The sequence below is a fragment of the Phoca vitulina genome, unplaced genomic scaffold (genome assembly GCF_004348235.1).
Source record: "Phoca vitulina isolate PV1807 unplaced genomic scaffold, GSC_HSeal_1.0 scaffold36, whole genome shotgun sequence".
Taxonomy (NCBI): Eukaryota; Metazoa; Chordata; class Mammalia; order Carnivora; family Phocidae; genus Phoca; species Phoca vitulina.
In genome coordinates, this window is record NW_022589739.1 from 897451 (window position 1) to 916632 (window position 19182).

General features: G+C 36.0%; 1 protein-coding gene across 2 annotated transcripts in view; it reads left to right on the plus strand.

Annotated features, from left to right (window-relative positions):
- The window catches only part of PIK3C2A (phosphatidylinositol-4-phosphate 3-kinase catalytic subunit type 2 alpha), a 96035-nt gene that overhangs the window by 72633 nt on the left and 4220 nt on the right, over positions 1–19182 (plus strand). For both annotated transcript variants that reach the window (XM_032426900.1, XM_032426901.1), the window contains exons 21-32: positions 1328–1420; positions 3161–3290; positions 7008–7144; positions 9609–9778; positions 11198–11354; positions 11998–12107; positions 14808–15015; positions 16221–16345; positions 17484–17601; positions 17687–17759; positions 18100–18209; positions 18294–18419. In XM_032426900.1, the coding sequence (XP_032282791.1) occupies positions 1328–1420; positions 3161–3290; positions 7008–7144; positions 9609–9778; positions 11198–11354; positions 11998–12107; positions 14808–15015; positions 16221–16345; positions 17484–17601; positions 17687–17759; positions 18100–18209; positions 18294–18419 (1557 nt within the window). The remainder of the gene's footprint in view (positions 1–1327; positions 1421–3160; positions 3291–7007; positions 7145–9608; positions 9779–11197; positions 11355–11997; positions 12108–14807; positions 15016–16220; positions 16346–17483; positions 17602–17686; positions 17760–18099; positions 18210–18293; positions 18420–19182) is intronic.

Consider the following 19182-nt stretch of genomic DNA (forward strand, 5'->3'; position numbering starts at 1 on the left):
ATGTAGGAAGAAAGCAGATGGGCTGATATACTTAAGGCAAATGAGGATAACATCTGCATAGGTTGGTTATAAGTATTTTGGATGTCTGTGTAAGATCCATATTTACCTCAGTATATATATATATTTTTAAAGGTTTTATTTATTTATTTGACAGAGACATAGCGAGAGAGGGAACACAAGCGGGGAGCGGGAGAGGGAGAAGCAGGCTTCCCGCCGAGCAGGGAGCCCAATGTGGGGCTCAATCCCAGGACCCTGGGACCATGACCTGAGCCGAAGGCAGACGCTTAACGACTGAGCCACCCAGGCGCCCCTACCTCAGTATATTTTTAGTTAATCACCTTTCCTGAAAGAAAAAGCAATATAAAATTATTTGCTGTCTCAAAATAAATTATTTTTTACTATGGTATATTAGCTACCTTGTAGGCATATGTTGTAATTCCAGTCACTGATAGCATTTTCTTTTCCTCCCATGTGAATGGTCAGAAAGACTCTTCCCAGGTTTATAACACTGTTTAGAGCCATCAAAAAGTAGTTGAATCATCAGCACTGAGTAATTATATTTCAAACTGGGCCAGTAGTTATACAAATAGTGGATTTTCTCTTAATGAATTCAGCAAAAGCAACCAATTAATTCATCCATTAGTGTTTGTGGTTTTGAAAGGCTAGGGTACAAGTATCCATAAAGGAGTCTTTGATTTCTTTTTAAGTTGATATATGGCTTCTCTTTACTGAAATTTAACAGTGGGTGCCTGAGTTGTATGTCATTGGCGGGGGCCAGGGGGTCACATTTTCTCCTTGGGTTTTGTTTGTTGTTTCCCTTAATTGGTCTATCTTAAATTAGTTTTTTTAACCAGTTTCATATTAAAATAAGATTTGATCTTTGCTAATGAAATTTTTAAATTTAGTGTCACTATTTGATTGCATGGCTAATTATAAATTATAAGAGTACCAATATAGAAGAAGTAGAGATCTCATCCCAGATCATACTGCTTTAGAGGAAAGATAAGAATATACAGAATTTTGTGCTCTGTTGAGGAATTAAGATGCTTTTAAAGCTCAAACTTTTAATAACTTTTGTCTCAAGTTTTTAAGGTTTTGCTTCTCGTCTAGAGAGTAGTAGATATTTACTTATGCTATGTTTAAGTTTCAAAAAGTATTTTTAAATACCTCTTGTTTGCTGGATGACCTAAAAAGCAGTTCACATGTATTATTTCATTTGCCACAGTTCAGAAGAACAAGTGAAAGGAGAAATGCTTAGGACAAAAAATCTTAAACCCATTTTTATTCCAGTGTTATTTTTCTAATGCATAGCGTGTTGTATTTGTAGTCATGTTCCTTCTTCAGTTCTAATGCTGTGCCCCTAAAAGTGACAATGGTAAATGCTGATCCAATGGGGGAAGAAATTAACGTCATGTTTAAGGTGAGCAAAATAAGGTTACTTTGTTTTTATTTTTTGTTTTATTTTTTTTAAGATTTTATTTATTTGAGAGAGAGAGAGAGCACAAGTGGAAGGGAGGGGCAGAGGCAAAGGGAGAGGCAGACTCCCTGCTGAGCAGGGAGCCCAGTGTGGGTCCATTCTAGGACCCCAGGATCATGACCTGAGCTAAAGGCAGACACTTAACTGACTGAGCCACCCAAGCACCCCAAGGTTACTTTGTTTTTAAATGGTATTTTAAAAATTATTTTCTCAAATTCCTTTTCCAAATTGCAAATGTAGTTTTATTTAATATTTAATTAAATTGAATAATTATGTGAAAATTATTGCTCATATAAACTGTTCCCAGGAACAAATGCAACTCTGGGCTAGAGCTGCTACATATGGCCATCGTAACTTCAGCAGGCAGTGCCTTTCACACAGATTATGATGTGAATGGTACCCCCTAGAGTTGTGCAGCGTGAAACTGCAAAACTATGAGCAATGGCTCTGGTTTTTGGAAACATATAACTTACCTATGGGAAGCAGTAGGAGTGGAATACTACAGAGTAATCTGTTACCAAAGTTCTGTGTGTTGTGATCATAATTTGTATATTTTTAAGAAAGAATGGAGAGTTTCAGTTAATTCAATGAGTTCAGTTAGTGCAGGCTCATATATGTGTGTGTGTGTATATATATGTATGTACATATAAATGATAGCTCAAGAGAAGCTATCTTTATGAATACATATAAATGTGTATATATGTAGGTATATTCTATATATGTGTGTGTATATATATAGCAAGTTCTCATAACTCAAATCTGGTTCTGGACTATATTTTACTGATGTATTTGCCTTTTCCTAAAACCGTACCATCTGTTTGAATACAGAAATTTTATATGTTAAGTTTTAATATTTGTTAGGGCTAATCTCCCCTAATTTTTTTTTTTTTTGTAATTTTCTTGACTGGTCTCAAAAAATATATTCATCATTATGTGTTCTAAAGTTATTTTATCCAATTTAAAAAAGAAAATGAAAAATTGATGTGATTCCAGTTAGAATTAATTCATTTTGGGAGGGTTAACTTTTTAAAAAAAATTTTTTTAAGTAAACTTTTAGAGATAATTGTAGATTCAGTCTGTTGTAAGAATTTATACAGAGATCCTAGGTATCCTTTTTTTTTTTTTTTAAGATTTTATTTATTTGACAGAGAGAGAGACAGTGAGAGAGGGAACACCAGCAGGGGAAGTGGGAGAGGGAGAAGCAGGCTTCCCGCAGAGCAGGGAGCCCAATGCGGGGCTCAATCCCAGGACCCTGGGATCATGACCTGAGCCGAAGGCAGATGCTTAACAACTGAGCCACCCAGGCGCCCGATCCTAGGTATCCTTTACCCAGTTTCCCTCAATGTAACATCTTGCAAAACTGTCATACAATATCACATTGAGGATACTGGCATTGATACAGTCAAGGTAAGGAATATTTTGATCATGACAAAGATCCTCCATTTGCCCTTTTAAAAAATTGAATATGATTCACATACCATAAAATCCAACCTTTTAAAAAGTGTATAGTTCAAGAAACCGAGACATGAAGAGGTGAAGTAATTTCCCCTGGAATGCTGTAGAAAAATTTCATCTCATTCTTCACTCTTTCTCTCATTTCCCCTTCCTCCTGCCTTTTACAGTATGTAATGTATTAAGTCTTTTGGAAAGGTACAGGTTTCATTTTGTTTCCTTGATTTCAAGGTTGGTGAAGATCTTCGGCAAGATATGTTAGCTTTACAGATGATAAAAATTATGGACAAGATCTGGCTTAAAGAAGGACTAGATCTGAGGATGGTAATTTTCAAATGCCTGTCAACTGGTAGAGATCGAGGTAAGTCTCTCAGCTCTGTCTTGGTGTCTTATTATTTCTTTTCTATGAACTTAGCTCAGAGTATACCTGTCCTGAGGGAGTCCTGCTGCTGGTACACTATGATCTCAGTTGTTTCTTACTTTAATTTAGTGTTACTTTACTGATTTATTTGTTCACAATTAGATAACTCATTGAGTAGCCCTAATAAATGCTTTGCAGTAACCAGAGGTTCCCATTGATTGACTGAACGAGGATTTTATGGTCTTTACCTTTTAATTTAAAATTAAGATGTCTAAGTTAAACCAATTTTGATTTCATTTCTGCAAAATAAAATAATGGTTTCAAAAATTTTTTCTACTTTAGCAGAGGCTTCATCTTATTATTTTATTGAATAAGTTTTCTCCCTTACCACATATGTTTAGTGTGAATAGTAAAAGCCCTACACACAGAAATATTGTGATAATTAAAAGATAATGAATGTAAAACACCCCAGTATGTGATATGTATTAGATGCTCAATAAATTGTAACCATTATCATTACTCTTATTCAACATATGTTTGTTGTTGATCTACAATCTACAAAATGCTAATAACATGTAGTGTTTATATTTAGAGGGAAGCAATTAAAGACATATAAAGTAATTTGACGATGCTTAATAAGCTAAAAGCTCTAAGAGAATTTTTAAAAGATATTTATTTATTTATCAGCGAGAGAGAGTGAGAGAGAAAGAGAGCACAAGCAGAGGGAGAAGCAGCCTCCTCACCGAGCAAGGAGCCCGGTGTAGGACTCGATCCCAGGACCCTGGGATCATCATGACTTTAGCCGAAGGCAGACACTTAACCAACTGAGCCACCCAGGAGTCTCTAAGAGCTCTAAGAGAATTAACAAAGGCAGTGCCGTGGGGTTTTAAAGGAGGGGAAGATCATTTATAGTTGGTGGAAATGAGAAATGCTTCTCAGATTCTAATCATAGACACTAGAAAGTCACCTGAAAAATTATCTAGTCATCCTTATAATATTTGCCATTCATTTTATGCTTAACTGCCTATACTGAAGGAAATTTACTGCATTTCAATGTAATCTTTTCTATCCTGGATAGCTCTGATGGCTGTAGAGTTTTTTCTTGATGAACGGGAACTGACTCCTAGTGTCTTCTACCCATCAGTTCCAGTTCTGTTAATAGACTTTCATATAATTCAGTCAAATCCTTCTTTGTGATGGTGAATATTGTGGCCTCAGATCCTGAGTTCCAAATTCTTCAGCCATTTCTCATATATGACTTTAGATTACCTTATTATCTGATTATTCCCATTGTAAAGGGCTCAAGTGATCCAGTCTCTGAGAATGGCACCTGAATTTTGTAGAATGCAAAGTAGGCAAAGTGTTGCACACACAGAACTTACTCACAAATAAAACCATCATACTAGCTCCTGCTAAATCATGTCTTGGCCATTCTGTACTTGTACATTTTGTATCTTAGACCCAAGTATAGGACCTTACCTATTAACTTTCTTGTTATATTTGATCCATTATTTTTCAGCCTCTTGGATTCTTTTTAAAATCTGAGTTTGTTATCTGTCATTGAACCTCTTAGTTTGTGTCGTGAACTGATTTGAAGAACATATATTCTGTAGCTTCTGCTAAGTCATTGAAAAAATATGTTTACTAAGAGAGGACCAAGGACTGGGGCGCCTGGGTGGCTCAGTTGGTTAAGCGGCTGCCTTCGGCTCGGGTCATGATCCCAGAGTCCTGGGATCGAGTCCCACATTGGGCTCCCTGTTCAGCAGGGAGTCTGCTTCTCCCTCTGACCCTACCCCCTCTCGTGCTCTCTCTCTCTCTAAAATAAATAAATAAAATCTTTAAAAAAAAAGAGAGAGAGGACCAAGGACCAACCCTTGTGTCATGTCACTAGAGACGTGAGATTTCCTTTCAGGTGATTGCTAAATCTTTAGGTACATGGGTACTCATCTACTTCATTGTGTTATCAACTACTCCACATTTCTCCATTTTATCCATCAGGACAGTATGAGAGCCTTATCACTTTCCTGTCCCAGTTTAGCATGTACAAGCTTTATCTTGTCAAAAAGGAAATCAGGTCAATTTAAGAATTCTTGCTGGGAAAAAAGGATTCTTGTTGGTTGGGGGTGCCTGGGTAGCTCAGTCGGTTGGGCCTCTGACTCTTGGTTTCTGCTCAGGTCATGATCTCAAGGGTTGTGGGATGGAGCCCCACATCAGGCTTTGCACTCAGCAGGGACTCTGCTTGAACATTCTCTCTCTCTGCCCCTCTCCCCACTCAACATGCATGCGCTCTCTTGCTCTCTCTTTCTAAAATAAATAAACCTTAAGAATTCTTGCTGGTTAAAAAAATTCTTGCTGGTTGTTTTTCATATAAATCTTGTAAATGGAAGTTGTTTTATTAAGTAACATTCCTCAGTGAGAGCCTGCCATTTCATTAGGTTGCCTTTTCTGTCACCACACTTACTTCATATAGTTGTATATCCTCTTTCTTCTTACGGCATTCCATGTAACTTTGGAGGCAATCAGATTCCTCTTGTTTTTTATGTTGTTTCTAACTAATGGTTGAGTGCTTACTTTGTGTCTTGCCCTGGCCTAAGCTTTTCATTTGTGTTATCTCACAAGTATCCTTATTTTTCAAATGAAATCACATCCATGTCTTCTGTGAAGTTTTTACTAGTATTTCAGTGTTTCTAGTAATCCCTCACTTTTTCAGGCTCAGTGATTGTCTTTAAATATTCACCAGACATTTACTGGTGTATCTCCCCACCCCCTGCCCCGGATTGATTTTAAATTCCCTCAGGGTAGGGACCATATCTTACGTAGTGAGTAGTATATTGTATATTTTATGAACTTTGGTCCACTGTTTTAGCACATAGTAATTTATATGTATGCATATTTGATTATGAAATTAAAACTTGTATGTATATTAAAAATTTGGTTAAACGTAGTCATAGAATCAAGGTATAGGTACTCATTGAAAAAGGATGTCACTGTGAACTCTAAACTAGACGATGCAACCAAAACAACGTAAAAGATCCAAATGAATTCATTGTTCATTGTGTGACCAGACGACTAGGATTATAACCTGGCCCTGCATACTTTCTTTTGGGGTGGTCTGAAGGCCTTGGCCAACTTGGTTTCTTCCAGTCCTTTGGCTGAAGCAGGTCTCTGTGTCCTTATCTTTTATTTTGACACCAGTGCATCTCCTTGATTTTGAAAATATATAAAACTAATTTTTTGATTATAGAAATAATACATGCACATAGTAAATGTAGCATGTAGTAGAATTTATTTATCTGAAAGCACAAGCGGGGGGCAGCAGCGGGGGCAATCTTAATCTGTTCTTCCCTTTGAAAGGGCTTAGTGTACTCTGAAACACTCCATCATTGCCCAAATACATGATCAGAGTAAGTTTATTAACTATGTAACTTTATTAACTAAGTCAGTATCATCTAGTTTGTAATTAAAATTGTTATTCTTGGGGGGGGGGTCGCACATGGTTGTACAGATTATGGAACCTCAAAGTCAAATTCAAATTTTGGGTACTTCTAAAAATAAAATATTTTGATTGCTCAAATTTTCTAGCATGGGCTACCAGACTTGATTTTTTTTTTTTTAATTCTAACTGATATCTTATGTCAAAGATTGAAAGCTATAAGTTTTTTAAAGTCTTACTTTTGGGGAGATATTTTTGCATAGCTTAATGTTTTGTTGTTAAAGGTATGGTGGAGCTAGTTCCTGCTTCAGATACCCTCAGGAAAATCCAAGTGGAATATGGTGTGACCGGATCCTTTAAAGATAAACCACTTGCAGAGTGGTTGAGGAAATACAATCCTTCTGAAGAGGAATATGAAAAGGTGATTGGCAAGTCTCCTTATTCCAGACAACTTTGTCAAAAATGTATTACATAGGCCATAAGTGCTTTCATTTTCCAGCTCTGGTGACTAGCCATGTAGTCTAAGTTGTGAAAACAGTGTCTTTCTCTAAGTTTAAAAAAAAAAAAAATTATATATATATATGTTTATATATAAACAGTGCACTTAATGGTAAGAATCTGAGTGAAACCAATGCTAAATTACCCCCAAAACATTCCAAGCATGCATTTAGAGGCCAGCAAAATAGAGGTATTTTTATGACCCAGAATATTATATTTCACAAAGATCTTGGGAAAAGGTATGGAAATGAGTAAGAGTGGCTGCATTGTGTGGAGATGAGAGGAAAATTATGGCCAGACTCTCTGATCTTGGACTTAGCACCAGGTATTGAGCCTTAGGCAAATTATTAACCTCTCTTGTGCCTCAGTGACCTGGGATATAAAATAGTATACATTATAGTATTATAGTATTTTTTTTTTTTTGGTATTATAGTACATATTATGGCTGTAAAAAATAATAGCACTACAAGGCTATTGTAAGAATTAGATGAGTTTATATAGAAAGCCCTATACAGAGTAAATTCTGTAGTTGATAGCTGTTATTAGAAGTGTCAGTTTTTTGTTTTAGCATACTTTTGAATTCTGTAATAGGAAAGGGAATCTCAGGGTGCCTGGGTGGCTCAGTCGTAGTGTGTGCCTTTTTTTTTTTTTAAAGAGAGAGTGCATGTGAGTGCCCCAGTTGGGGGTGGGGGGGAAGGTAGAGGGAGAAGGAGAGAGAAGGAGAAGGGAGAAGGAGAAGGAGAGAGAATCTTTAAGCAGACTCCCCACTGTGCAGAGCCGAATACAGGGCTCAGTCCCACCACCCATGAGATCATGACCTAAGCTAAAACCAAGAGTTGGACAATTAACCGACTGAGCCAGCCAGGTGCCCCATGACCTTAGGGTTGTGAGTTTGAGCCCCATGTCAGTGGGGGTGGGGTGGGGAGCAGAGTTTACTTAAGAAAAAAAAAATGGGGGAAAAAGGGAAAGGGAAATCTCTTAGGACATAAGGCCTCTAATGATCCTAAAGTGGTCTAAGAAAGACTCAAGAACACTTTTTTTTCCCCCCAAGAACACTTTCAGTGGCAATGTAAGGAAATCTCGGTTTTAATGTCATTTGCCTGCCTACTATATGTCAAGTCATTAATATATTTACAGATACGTACCAATTCTGTCTGTTGACCTAAGAAGGTAGAGGAATTTTGCCCTTTGTTAGTCTTTTAAACTGTTTAAGGTCACTCCCTTTTCTTACTTGTGGTGTGGGGAAAGCAGTGCAGCAGAAGCCAATACTTGTTTATAGTAATGTTGGCTCTTTTGTGGTTCTGGGAAAGTGGTTTGACACAAAATAATTGTCTAGTAACACACATTGAGTGCCTTTTATGCATTTGACTCTTAATGCCCTTTACTAAGAGAGAATATAACATAAAAGAGTCACATTGCTTGGGGTGAATCTTGGGTCTGCCACTTAACAATTATGTGATCTTGGGCAAAGAACTTCTATGTTTCAGTTTCCCTCGTATGTAAAATGACAATCATAATCACACCTATGTCGTATAGTGTGCATATGCGTGCATGTGTGTGTGTATAGGTGTGTAGAAAGAGTAGTGTAGTGCCTGGTTTGTGATAAGTGCTGTGTAAACATTTGCTCTTAGCATTAGCAGTAATGATTTCTGGGGAGTTATGAAATAACCACATGGACACATAGAGCCATATGACTGCTCCATTCAGAAATGTAGTTTCTTGAGAATAAACTAAATGCACATGCTTTAGATAAAACTCATTATATACATCAATATATACTCATTATATACAGCAAGATGTATATAATGATACTTCTATATGATACTATGTTAGTAATTTAATCCCCAGGGCAGGCAAGACTGAAGTGAAAGAAGATCTCCAGCTTTGAAAAACTTGGAGATGAAATAAGGAGTCAACAAAACACATTAATTATATTATTGTATGTTTAAAGATACAAGCTGACTTTCTTCATACATGCCCTCCCTATATAAGCCAAAAAAGGGAAAAATATTCTTTTATTCAGATTAATCTTTGTCACAGTGTTACCACCACTTGTACTAAATATCAGAGCCTGTGAGGAGCAGAGTTCCACAAAGATGATTCTTAAAAGATGTTCAAAGGCAGCACGTACCCTAAGTAGGGACTGGCAGTATCTGCCTGTTAAAAGACAATACCTAGAGATAACGGGGCAGTAACCACCATTAGAAGGGTGTTTTGTTTTTGAAATACGACAAGGCTGGCTTTTGTTACCATAACCCAGTTTATAAGTTGTTGAAAAAGTGAATTACAATACTTTTTTCAAAGGGTGATGAATTACTTTAATCTTTATAACCTGCCTCCTTTAAAAATAATTTTTTTTCTAAAATAATTTTATATCTTTATTATAGGCTTCTGAAAATTTTATATATTCTTGTGCTGGATGCTGTGTAGCCACCTATGTTCTGGGCATCTGTGATCGACACAATGATAACATAATGCTCCGAAGCACAGGACACATGTTTCACATTGACTTTGGAAAGTTTTTGGGCCATGCACAGATGTTTGGTAGCTTCAAAAGGTACTAATACTGTTATCGTTGTTGCTAAAGAAAAGGGGGCACATTTTTTTTTTTAAACAAGTACCCCAGGGGGTGCCTGGCTGGCTCAATCAATAGGGCATGCAACTCTTGATCTTAGGGTTGTGAGTTCAAGCTCCACTTGGGTGTGAAGCCTACCTTCAAAAAAGAAAAACAAGTACTCCAGGTAATTCTGAAGCAGATTTCCACATTGTGGATCACTTTTCAAAAGGTATTAATAAAATTATCTGTATCCATCCATCATGTGTATATGTATCTGGAAGAGTTTCCATAATTTTACTTGAAGGAAACAGAAATAGACTTCTCTTACCACACAATGGTTAAGTTTTTGATGATTTTAATGTCAGTCTCTTTACAATCTAAGTATTCCTTCTCTGTCCACTTTTTTCTTCCCAAGAAAGCTGAAGTTGTTGGTTTGCTTTCTCAGATTAATTCAAGAGGTCATTCATTGATTTCAAGTTCAGTCATTTCAAGTAATGCTAAAGATGTTTTCATTTCGATAGGATCAGAATATTATTGAAGATTGATATCTATGTGTATTTTGAGGAACCTTTCTTTTGACACATTTAGCCATAACATTGATTTTAATTAGTGGACACAACTATTTTATTTAAAGATTTTATTTACTTGACAGCACAAGCGGGGGTAGGCGGGGAGCGTCAGGGAGAGAGAGAAGCTGATTCTCTGCCGAGCAGGGAGCCCAATGCGGGGCTCAATCCCAGGACCCCAGGATCATGACCCAGGCCAACAGCAGATGCTTAACTGACTGAGCCACCCAGGTGCCCCTGGACACAACTTATTTTTTTTAAAAGGCAGTTTTTCACAAATTAATGTTCCCAAACTTGCCTCTTTTCTTGTTGTTCTTTGCCTTGTAGTTCCCATTGAGTATGACTAGGGATTAAAAAAGACCTAAGAGATGACTTGACCATGTAGTAGATAAGAGTGTGTGTGTGTGTGTGTGTGTGTGTGTGTGTGTGTGTGTGTGTGTGTGTGTGTATGTAGTAACCTTTGTTGAAATGAATTAAGGTGTATTTAACTAGTTAGTGGTACATATTAGAAATGTTCCCATTTGTATAATGGCAGTGAGTGCCAAATTTTTCTCTCTGTATGTTTGTAACTACTGTTTGATCTCTATTTGAATGTGTGGGTTTATAGATATCATCTTGGAAAAAATTCATGTATGTGTTCTATCTAAATAATGAGATTGATTATATGATGGCTTTCCTGAAAATGCAAAATTTGTAAGTTTTATGCAGATTCAAACCTGCCTGATTCTAAATTTCCCAGTTGGAAATTGTTATGGCTCAGATAGCTTAGTTGAATAACCATGTGGTAACAAAAGCACTATTTGAATATCTTCTGTAAATAATACTTCGTGTTGTGTACTTTCTTTTTAAATAGGGATCGGGCTCCTTTTGTGCTGACCTCTGATATGGCATATGTCATTAATGGGGGTGAAAAGCCTACCATTCGTTTCCAGTTGTTTGTGGACCTCTGCTGTCAGGCCTACAACTTAATAAGAAAGCAGACAAACCTCTTTCTTAACCTCCTTTCACTGGTAACTATGTTCTTTTACAAGCCTTTAATTAATTTACATTAATGCTCTGTGTTTCAATATCTAAAGAAGGATATTTTGGAATAAAATTTACTATAGTCTCAAATATCAGAAATATTATTACCAAAATATTCAAAAATTGCTGCTATGTAAAATATGCCAGACACCATTTATATAAAATACAAAACATAACTCAAATCTACTGTGGGGGTGAGGAGTAAAAGTAACTGAAAGGGACCCTGAGAGAGTCATCTGGGATGCTGGAACATATTTTGTGTCTTAATTTGGGTGTGTTCAGATTTCTATACTTTTCTGGATATGTATTAAGTTAAAAGTTAAACTTCTGCTAGGATTATTGTGGCTGAACTTGATTAAAAAAAAAAAAAAGGACTAGACAAAAGGTCTGGATTTCACAGGTTTTATTCCATAAACTGGCTTCATGACTTCCAACAATTGACTGACTTGACCTCGGTTTTTCTCATTTATAACAGAATCACTTAGGTCCTTATAAGACTAATATAAATTCCTCAAAACTTTGATTGTTTTATTTGCTTTAGTTCTAATTACTTGGCCGGCTTTTAAGGGATGGGTGGGGAACAGACTTTTAAAAAAGTTTAACTCACAAACTCTTTTTTCCTTTCTATAGATGATTCCTTCAGGGTTACCAGAACTTACAAGTATTCAAGACTTGAAATATGTTAGAGATGCACTTCAACCGCAAACTACAGATGCAGAAGCTACAATTTTCTTTACTAGGTAAGGCATATTTAAATACATTAGAGAAGGCACAGAGCTTTGATTTGTTTTCCTTAGTTTAAACAAATGCTATATATGGCGCCTGGGTGGCTCAGTCATTAAGCATCTGCCTTCGGCTCAGATCATGATCCTGGGGTCCTGGGATTGAGCCCCGCATCGGGCTCCTTGCTCGGCGGGAAGCCTGCTTCTCCCTTTCCCACTCCCCCTGCTTGTGTTCCCTCTCTCACTGAGTCTCTCTCTGTCAAATAAATAAGTAAAATCTTGAAAAAAAAAAAATCTGATTTTTAGGAAATAATTGTGATTCACAGTGTTAGCATATAGTGGGTTTATCAAAAGTATATTTTATGTCAGAGGGTTATTTACTGAATAAATGTAAAGGATTTGCAGTAACACTTTTAAAAATTTATTTCTCTTGGGGTGCCTGGGTGGCTCAGTCGTTAAGTGTCTGCCTTCGGCTCAGGTCATGATCCCAGGGTCCTGGGATCGAGCCCCGCATGGGGCTCCCTGCTCCGCAGGAAGCCTGCTTCTCCCTCTCCCACTCCCCCTGCTTGTGTTCCCTCTGTCGCTGTGTCTCTCTCTGTCAAATAAATAAATAAAATCTTTTAAAAAAATAATAAAATAAAAAAAAAATTTATTTCTCTCAAAATGACTCGTTTTATTTAGTATATGACTTGAATTATAAACATCTTATTTATGAACTATTTCTGCAAAGCATATTTTCGATAGTGCTAAGTACAAGTTTTTGGTTTTTTTTCTAAAATAATATCTGTACTAATCTTTTTCAGGATTTTGCCATAACAATTTTCATGGATACCATAAATATTTAAAACTGCAAACTCTGGGACACTGCTATAGTAAATTGTTACTATATGACGTAGTACTTAAAACACATATACTAATTATTGGCATTTGAACTTGTCATTTTTGCTTTAAAAGCAGATCTTCCTGGCAAATACGTTCTAAAAGTCTGGTGACCAGGTTGGTCACTGTCTAGTGGTACCACCTCATTATTATGCCACAGCAGGGAGGACCCATGAGCTCATGTTCTTTTTTCTTTTTTTCTTGCCTTCTTCCTCTCAGTGGAAAAGAGATAGAAAACTGGACTGGACTTCTCTAGTCTCAAGAGTCTGGGCTGAATTGAATTGAAGGAAGCTGACTTTTGTATAGCCTTCCAAACTAATCCTGATAATTTGGGTATTGATGGGTTTTGTTTTTTCAAAAGAGATTCATTGGTTCCTCTGGGGAAAACTATATAGCAGGCATGTATTAGTCTGATGGAGCTGCCATAACAAAATACGATAGATGACATGGCTTAAACAACAGACGCTTATTTTCTCTTAGTTGTAGAGGCTGGGAAGTCCAAGAACAACGTGCCAACTCATTCACTTCCTGGTGAGGGCTCTAGCTTACAGACAACTGCCTTCTCATTGTTTCCTCACAGGAAGGAAGGAGATAAAGAGCAAGAAAGCATAAGTTTTCTTGTCTCTTCTCATTAGAACACTAATCCTATTGGATCAGGGCTTTATCCTTAAAACCTCATCTAATCTTCATTACTGACTCCATAAAGGCCCTATGGGATTGGGGCTCAAACATAGGAGTTTTGGAGGATACAGATACTCAGTCCATAGCAAAGCAAGAACCTTTGTGTGAAGTTCTAGACTTTTCTTTTTGCATCTCTTTCCTCTTTCTGGATTTCTTTATCCTGCTTCTGAGACTTCTTGTTTTTTTTTGCATGCCTAAAATGTTTTATCCAAGCCTGCTTTCCAGATTTATCACCACCAAACTCCCTATTCTGTCAAAACTTCTTTTTCCAACTGAGGGAAATGATGATTATCTGAAGAAGGAATCTGATACCAGATTCTACTACTATTTGTTGGAGAAGATTTTATTAAATTTGGGTTACTTTTGATGCTTCCTTCTATACTTGTTTAGTTGTCAACTTCCCTGTTTATTAAAAGGGAATTAAATAATGATCATCTTTTTTGGCATTATGCCAATCATCTTCTATCCCTAATAGTTTTATATTAGTATTAGATCCCACAGAGTTCAAGAAATACAGCATCATTTCTTGGGAGACAGTGGGATGGGATGGAATAGAGACTTTCTTGTGCTAAACTGTTTTGTTTGGGTGGAATATTTTTTCACGGGTTTTTGGCCTGAAGAACAAAGGAAATCCTTGGCAAAGTGAGAATCTGCTTAATATTTTAAAAGGAATGAAAATGGGGGTGCCTGACCGGCTCAGTCATTAGAGCATGTGACCCTTAGGATCGTGAGTTAAAGCTCCATGTTGGGCCTAGAGCTTACTTTTTTTGGGGGGAGGGGCGGAGGGAGATGGGGATAGAGAGAGAATTTTAAGGAGGCTCCATGCCCAGCTTGGAGCCGGACACAGTGCTTGATCTCACAACCCTGAGATCATGACCTGAGCAGAAATCAAGAGTCAGATGCTTAACCAGCTGAGCTGCCCAGGCACCCCAAGGGCCTAGAGCTTACTTTAAAAGAAAATTTATATATCTTGATTGATAGATAGATAGATTTAAAAAAAAAAAAAAAGAATTTAAGGGGCTCCTGGCTGGCTCATAAAATCTTAAAAAAATTTTTTTAAAAAGGAATGAAATGTTTTTATCCTTTATTATGTTCAAAGAACTGAACATGTTTTCTCATGAATATTTACTATTAACATATTTTCTGATTATTTTGTAGGCTTATCGAATCAAGTTTGGGAAGCATTGCCACAAAGTTTAACTTCTTCATTCACAATCTTGCTCAGTTGCGTTTTTCTGGTCTTCCTTCCAATGATGAGCCCATCCTTTCATTTTCACCCAAAACATACTCGTTTAGACAAGATGGTCGAATCAAGGAAGTCTCTGTTTTCACCTATCATAAGAAATACAACCCAGATAAACATTATGTAAGTTTGGTTTTGGTATTTGTAGAGACTCATGCATGCATTATTGTTGTTTTTTTCATACTTCTTTCCTCCATGGATGGTCCAAAAATAAATAAATATTTGAGGAATCCCTAATTGTTTTTTGGTATTTATTTCTTGGCAAATTTGCTCCCAAACCATGGGGGACAAATGATATTCTTCCTTCCAGAGACAAGGCTTAAAAGGTGGTGCTATTTTGCTTTTTCTCTTTTCTTCAATTTGTTCTTAATCTTAAGGTAAAGCTTGCTCATTGTAACAAATTCAACCTATGTAAAAGCACATAAAGTCTTCAGTTCTCATTCCACTTTCTAGGGATGAAGTATTATTAAATAGACACACACACATAAAATTCATCTTTGAACAAAACAAGATCTTTACTGTGCTTCCCACCACCCCATGGATAGCACTATTATCTGTTTTATTATTGTTTTTCACCCTTGTGCTAATATTTTTATTTGGAAATACTTTGCAGCACAGTCTTTAAATTTTATACAGACTGATATTTTAGAAAGCAACTTTATTATTTTGATTTTCACCTATTGTTAGTAAATTTTTGTAAGTTTATGTAGTATTTTATCCTAACACCATTTTATTGAATATTCCATTCTTTCCCCCAATGATTTATAACAGTATATTACATTATGTTGTAGATATTATAATGTTAGCATATTTAAAATGTACTAAATTTATATATATCCGTGAATTTATTTCTGGTCTTCTGTAGATAAATATGACTTTTTTCTACATCAGTATTTTACTCTGTAAAGTACTATGACTTTATAATACTTTAAATATCTAGTAAGACAAGTTTTCCCTCATCCTCCTGCCACCATAAATTTTGCCTTTTTCATTTACTCTTAAATGAACTTATTAATGTGTTCATTGGAAATGTACTAAATTTATAAATTTCAGGAAGTACATTTATTGTATTTAATCCTGGAAATAAATGACTTTCACTTTCTGGTTCTTGTTTATATATCTTACAGTGGTTAATATCACTCTTAGATACAGTTAGATGTCTATAAATACAATGACTTTATATATGCTGTTTCCTCTCGGTGACATATACATTACTAAGTTAAAAGCACTTGGACTGCATAGAATGGTCAAGCTGTAAATTTTCTGTCGGGAAAGGTTTTTTTTTGTTTGTTTTAATCTAATATGTTTGGGGTGTGGTTTCTTTTCAGATTTATGTAGTCCGAATTTTGAGGGAAGGACAGTTAGAGCCATCATTTGTGTTCCGGACTTTTGATGAATTTCAGGAACTTCACAATAAGCTCAGTATTATTTTCCCACTTTGGAAGTTACCAGGGTATGTTCCCATTTTTGTGCATTAATCCTTTTTTTATAGGAAACAATTTCTTACCAAGTGTCGGTTAAAAGCTTTGTGTAAACATTTAGTAGGATACAGTGGACCATGTGTGACTTATTTTCCTTTGTATCACAAGGGCTTGATAAAAGTACTATACATAGAAAAGGAACTATAAGGTTTTATTGAATGAATAAACAGTGAATAAATGATCAAGATCCTAAACTTAAAATTGGGGATTTTCTAGTTTTCTAATTTCAGTTGAAGCTTTTTTTTTTTTTTTTTAAATCATACTGGGTTAGGTAAATCGTTACTTAAACTACCTTTACAGTGAGATCAAGTGAGATCAAGGAACTTAGTTGAATCTTATAATTTGTTGTCTCTACCATAGTCTGCAACATAAGATAATAATTTGGAATCTTGGTTTTAGAAAAGTCGGATTTTAAGTCACTGCAGAAATAATTACGGCCATACCAAGCTCCTCTAAAAAATAAGCTGAGGCATTGAGACTGTTGGTTAAAATCTTAGTACTTAGCTTTGTATCTGTTACCCTTTCAAAACCCTCATTTTTAACATAGCTAATGACCAATAGATTTCCTGTTTCGGGTTGCTCATATTCTTCTCAGACTAGATTTCAGAAGTAGAGTCAACAAAGTGTGGTTATCAGAGTTTATTTCCACATGCAGTATCATTTTTCATTGGCAGCAAAATAAGCAGAGTTAAGATTATTCTTGATTTGGGCCCTACGTCACTTGTGGACACAGTATTGACAGGGTATGGGACTGATATCAACAGTAACTGTGGCTGATTGAGTAATGATTATTTTGGAGGATAAGATATGCATAAAATATTTGTGAATGGATTAATCTTTAAAAAAAAATAGTAGAAAATAAGTAATAAATAGCAAAATAGTGTCTCTTTTGTACCAAGGTTTATAAAAGGCTAACACGTACTTGAACTATTTCTTCTCCAGTACTCTGAAAAGAAATTACAAAAATTTACTTTCTAGAAGATTAAGATTCCACTTTGTATTTAAGTATATATTTTTAAAATATATATATTTCTAAATAAATATTGTGCTTAATTCTATAAATACTTCCAAGTGAAATAATTTAAATCCCACTTGTGTTTTCTTTTGTAGCTTTCCTAATAGGATGGTTCTAGGAAGAACACACATAAAAGATGTAGCAGCCAAAAGGAAAATTGAGTTAAACAGTTATTTACAGAGTTTGATGAGTGCTTCAACAGATGTAGCAGAGGTGACTGTCCTAATTGAAAAAGAACATACTATTTTTTGTGCTACATGATATTTAAATTAATAATTTTTTTTCTCTTCTATCTTAGTGTGATCTTGTTTGTACTTTTTTCCACCCTTTACTTCGTGATGAAAAAGCTGAAGGAATAGCTAGGTCTGCAGGTAAGATTATTTTTTTTCTTTATTGATAATTCATGGCTTCCCTATGATTTGCAAGTTACCATTTCTCAATGAATGTGGTAGAGTGACAGTGGGGTTACTGACTATACTCCAGTGGGAATGAGAGGAGGGTATTCCTTCTAAGCCCATCAGTTTCTGGATAAACATAATTTTCCTAATAGAATGTGATTATTAAAGACCTATAAATCAGTGGCCTACTAGGTTATTTACCTTTTCCTTTCCCCATATATGATGATCCTGGAATTAAAGCAAAAATTGTTTTGTCATAGTTTGTACCACTGGGAGCAAGATAAAATAAAGATGAACGTATTTATACTTTCAGATGCAGGTCCATTCAGTCCTACTCCAGGCCAAATTGGAGGAGCAGTGAAATTATCTATCTCTTACCGAAATGGTACTCTTTTCATCATGGTGATGCACATCAAAGACCTTGTGAGTGATTATAAATAATGATTGTAGAGAAAACCTATACCTTGGTAGGAAGCATTACTATTAAGGGAAAACTTTTCTTTATAGGTTACTGAGGATGGAGCTGACCCAAATCCATATGTCAAAACGTACCTACTTCCAGATACCCACAAAACATCCAAACGTAAAACCAAAATTTCACGAAAAACTCGGAATCCAACATTCAATGAGATGGTAAGTTAAAATCATTTCTAAAGATGTCCTAGATTTGTTCTTTTGAGATTTTAAATTTTAAACACTTTAAATTTAGAATTTTTAGGTACCAGTTGCAGAACTATTTATTGTACTAGTAAAGCCAATCAATAGCAATCCAGTGATGATTTATCAAAATGTTGTGCAATTAAACCTGCCGTCATTGACCCTTAGGTTTTAAAAAGATCCTAGGGGTTATCTTCAACCACCTTTCCAGTGTTTGAACCCCCTCTACAACATTTTCAAAAAGTGGATGTCCAGTCTGTGCTGAAATACTTCCAGTCCACCCACTTTGTTTTGGGCAGTTCCAGCTCTTACATTTTTTTTTATACTGGGCTTAAATCTTCACTGCCTGTAGTTTGCACCTGTGGGTCTCAGTTGTACTGCTTGGAACCACACAGAATTTACTCTTTTTCTCCTGTGTAGCAGCCCTTCAGATAGCTGAAGTTCTCAAAAGCCCTTCCTTGTTACCCTTTTAAAACATCTTCACTACCTTTACCTTTGTTTGATAGGATGTAGTTTCAAAATCATCCTCCTTCTAAGTCATTTTAATCTGTCAGCAATCCACTTCAGATAGGGTGCTCTAAGCTAAAAGCAGTAAGCAAAGCATTAGCTGAACAGGATGGAGCAGAACTGTGACTTTCCTGAGCTACTCATGGTCAACTTATAAACTTACTCATCTATTAAAACCTGCTAACCCTTAGTCAACTACTCTTTTAGGATAAACACCACATTATTTGTGTAC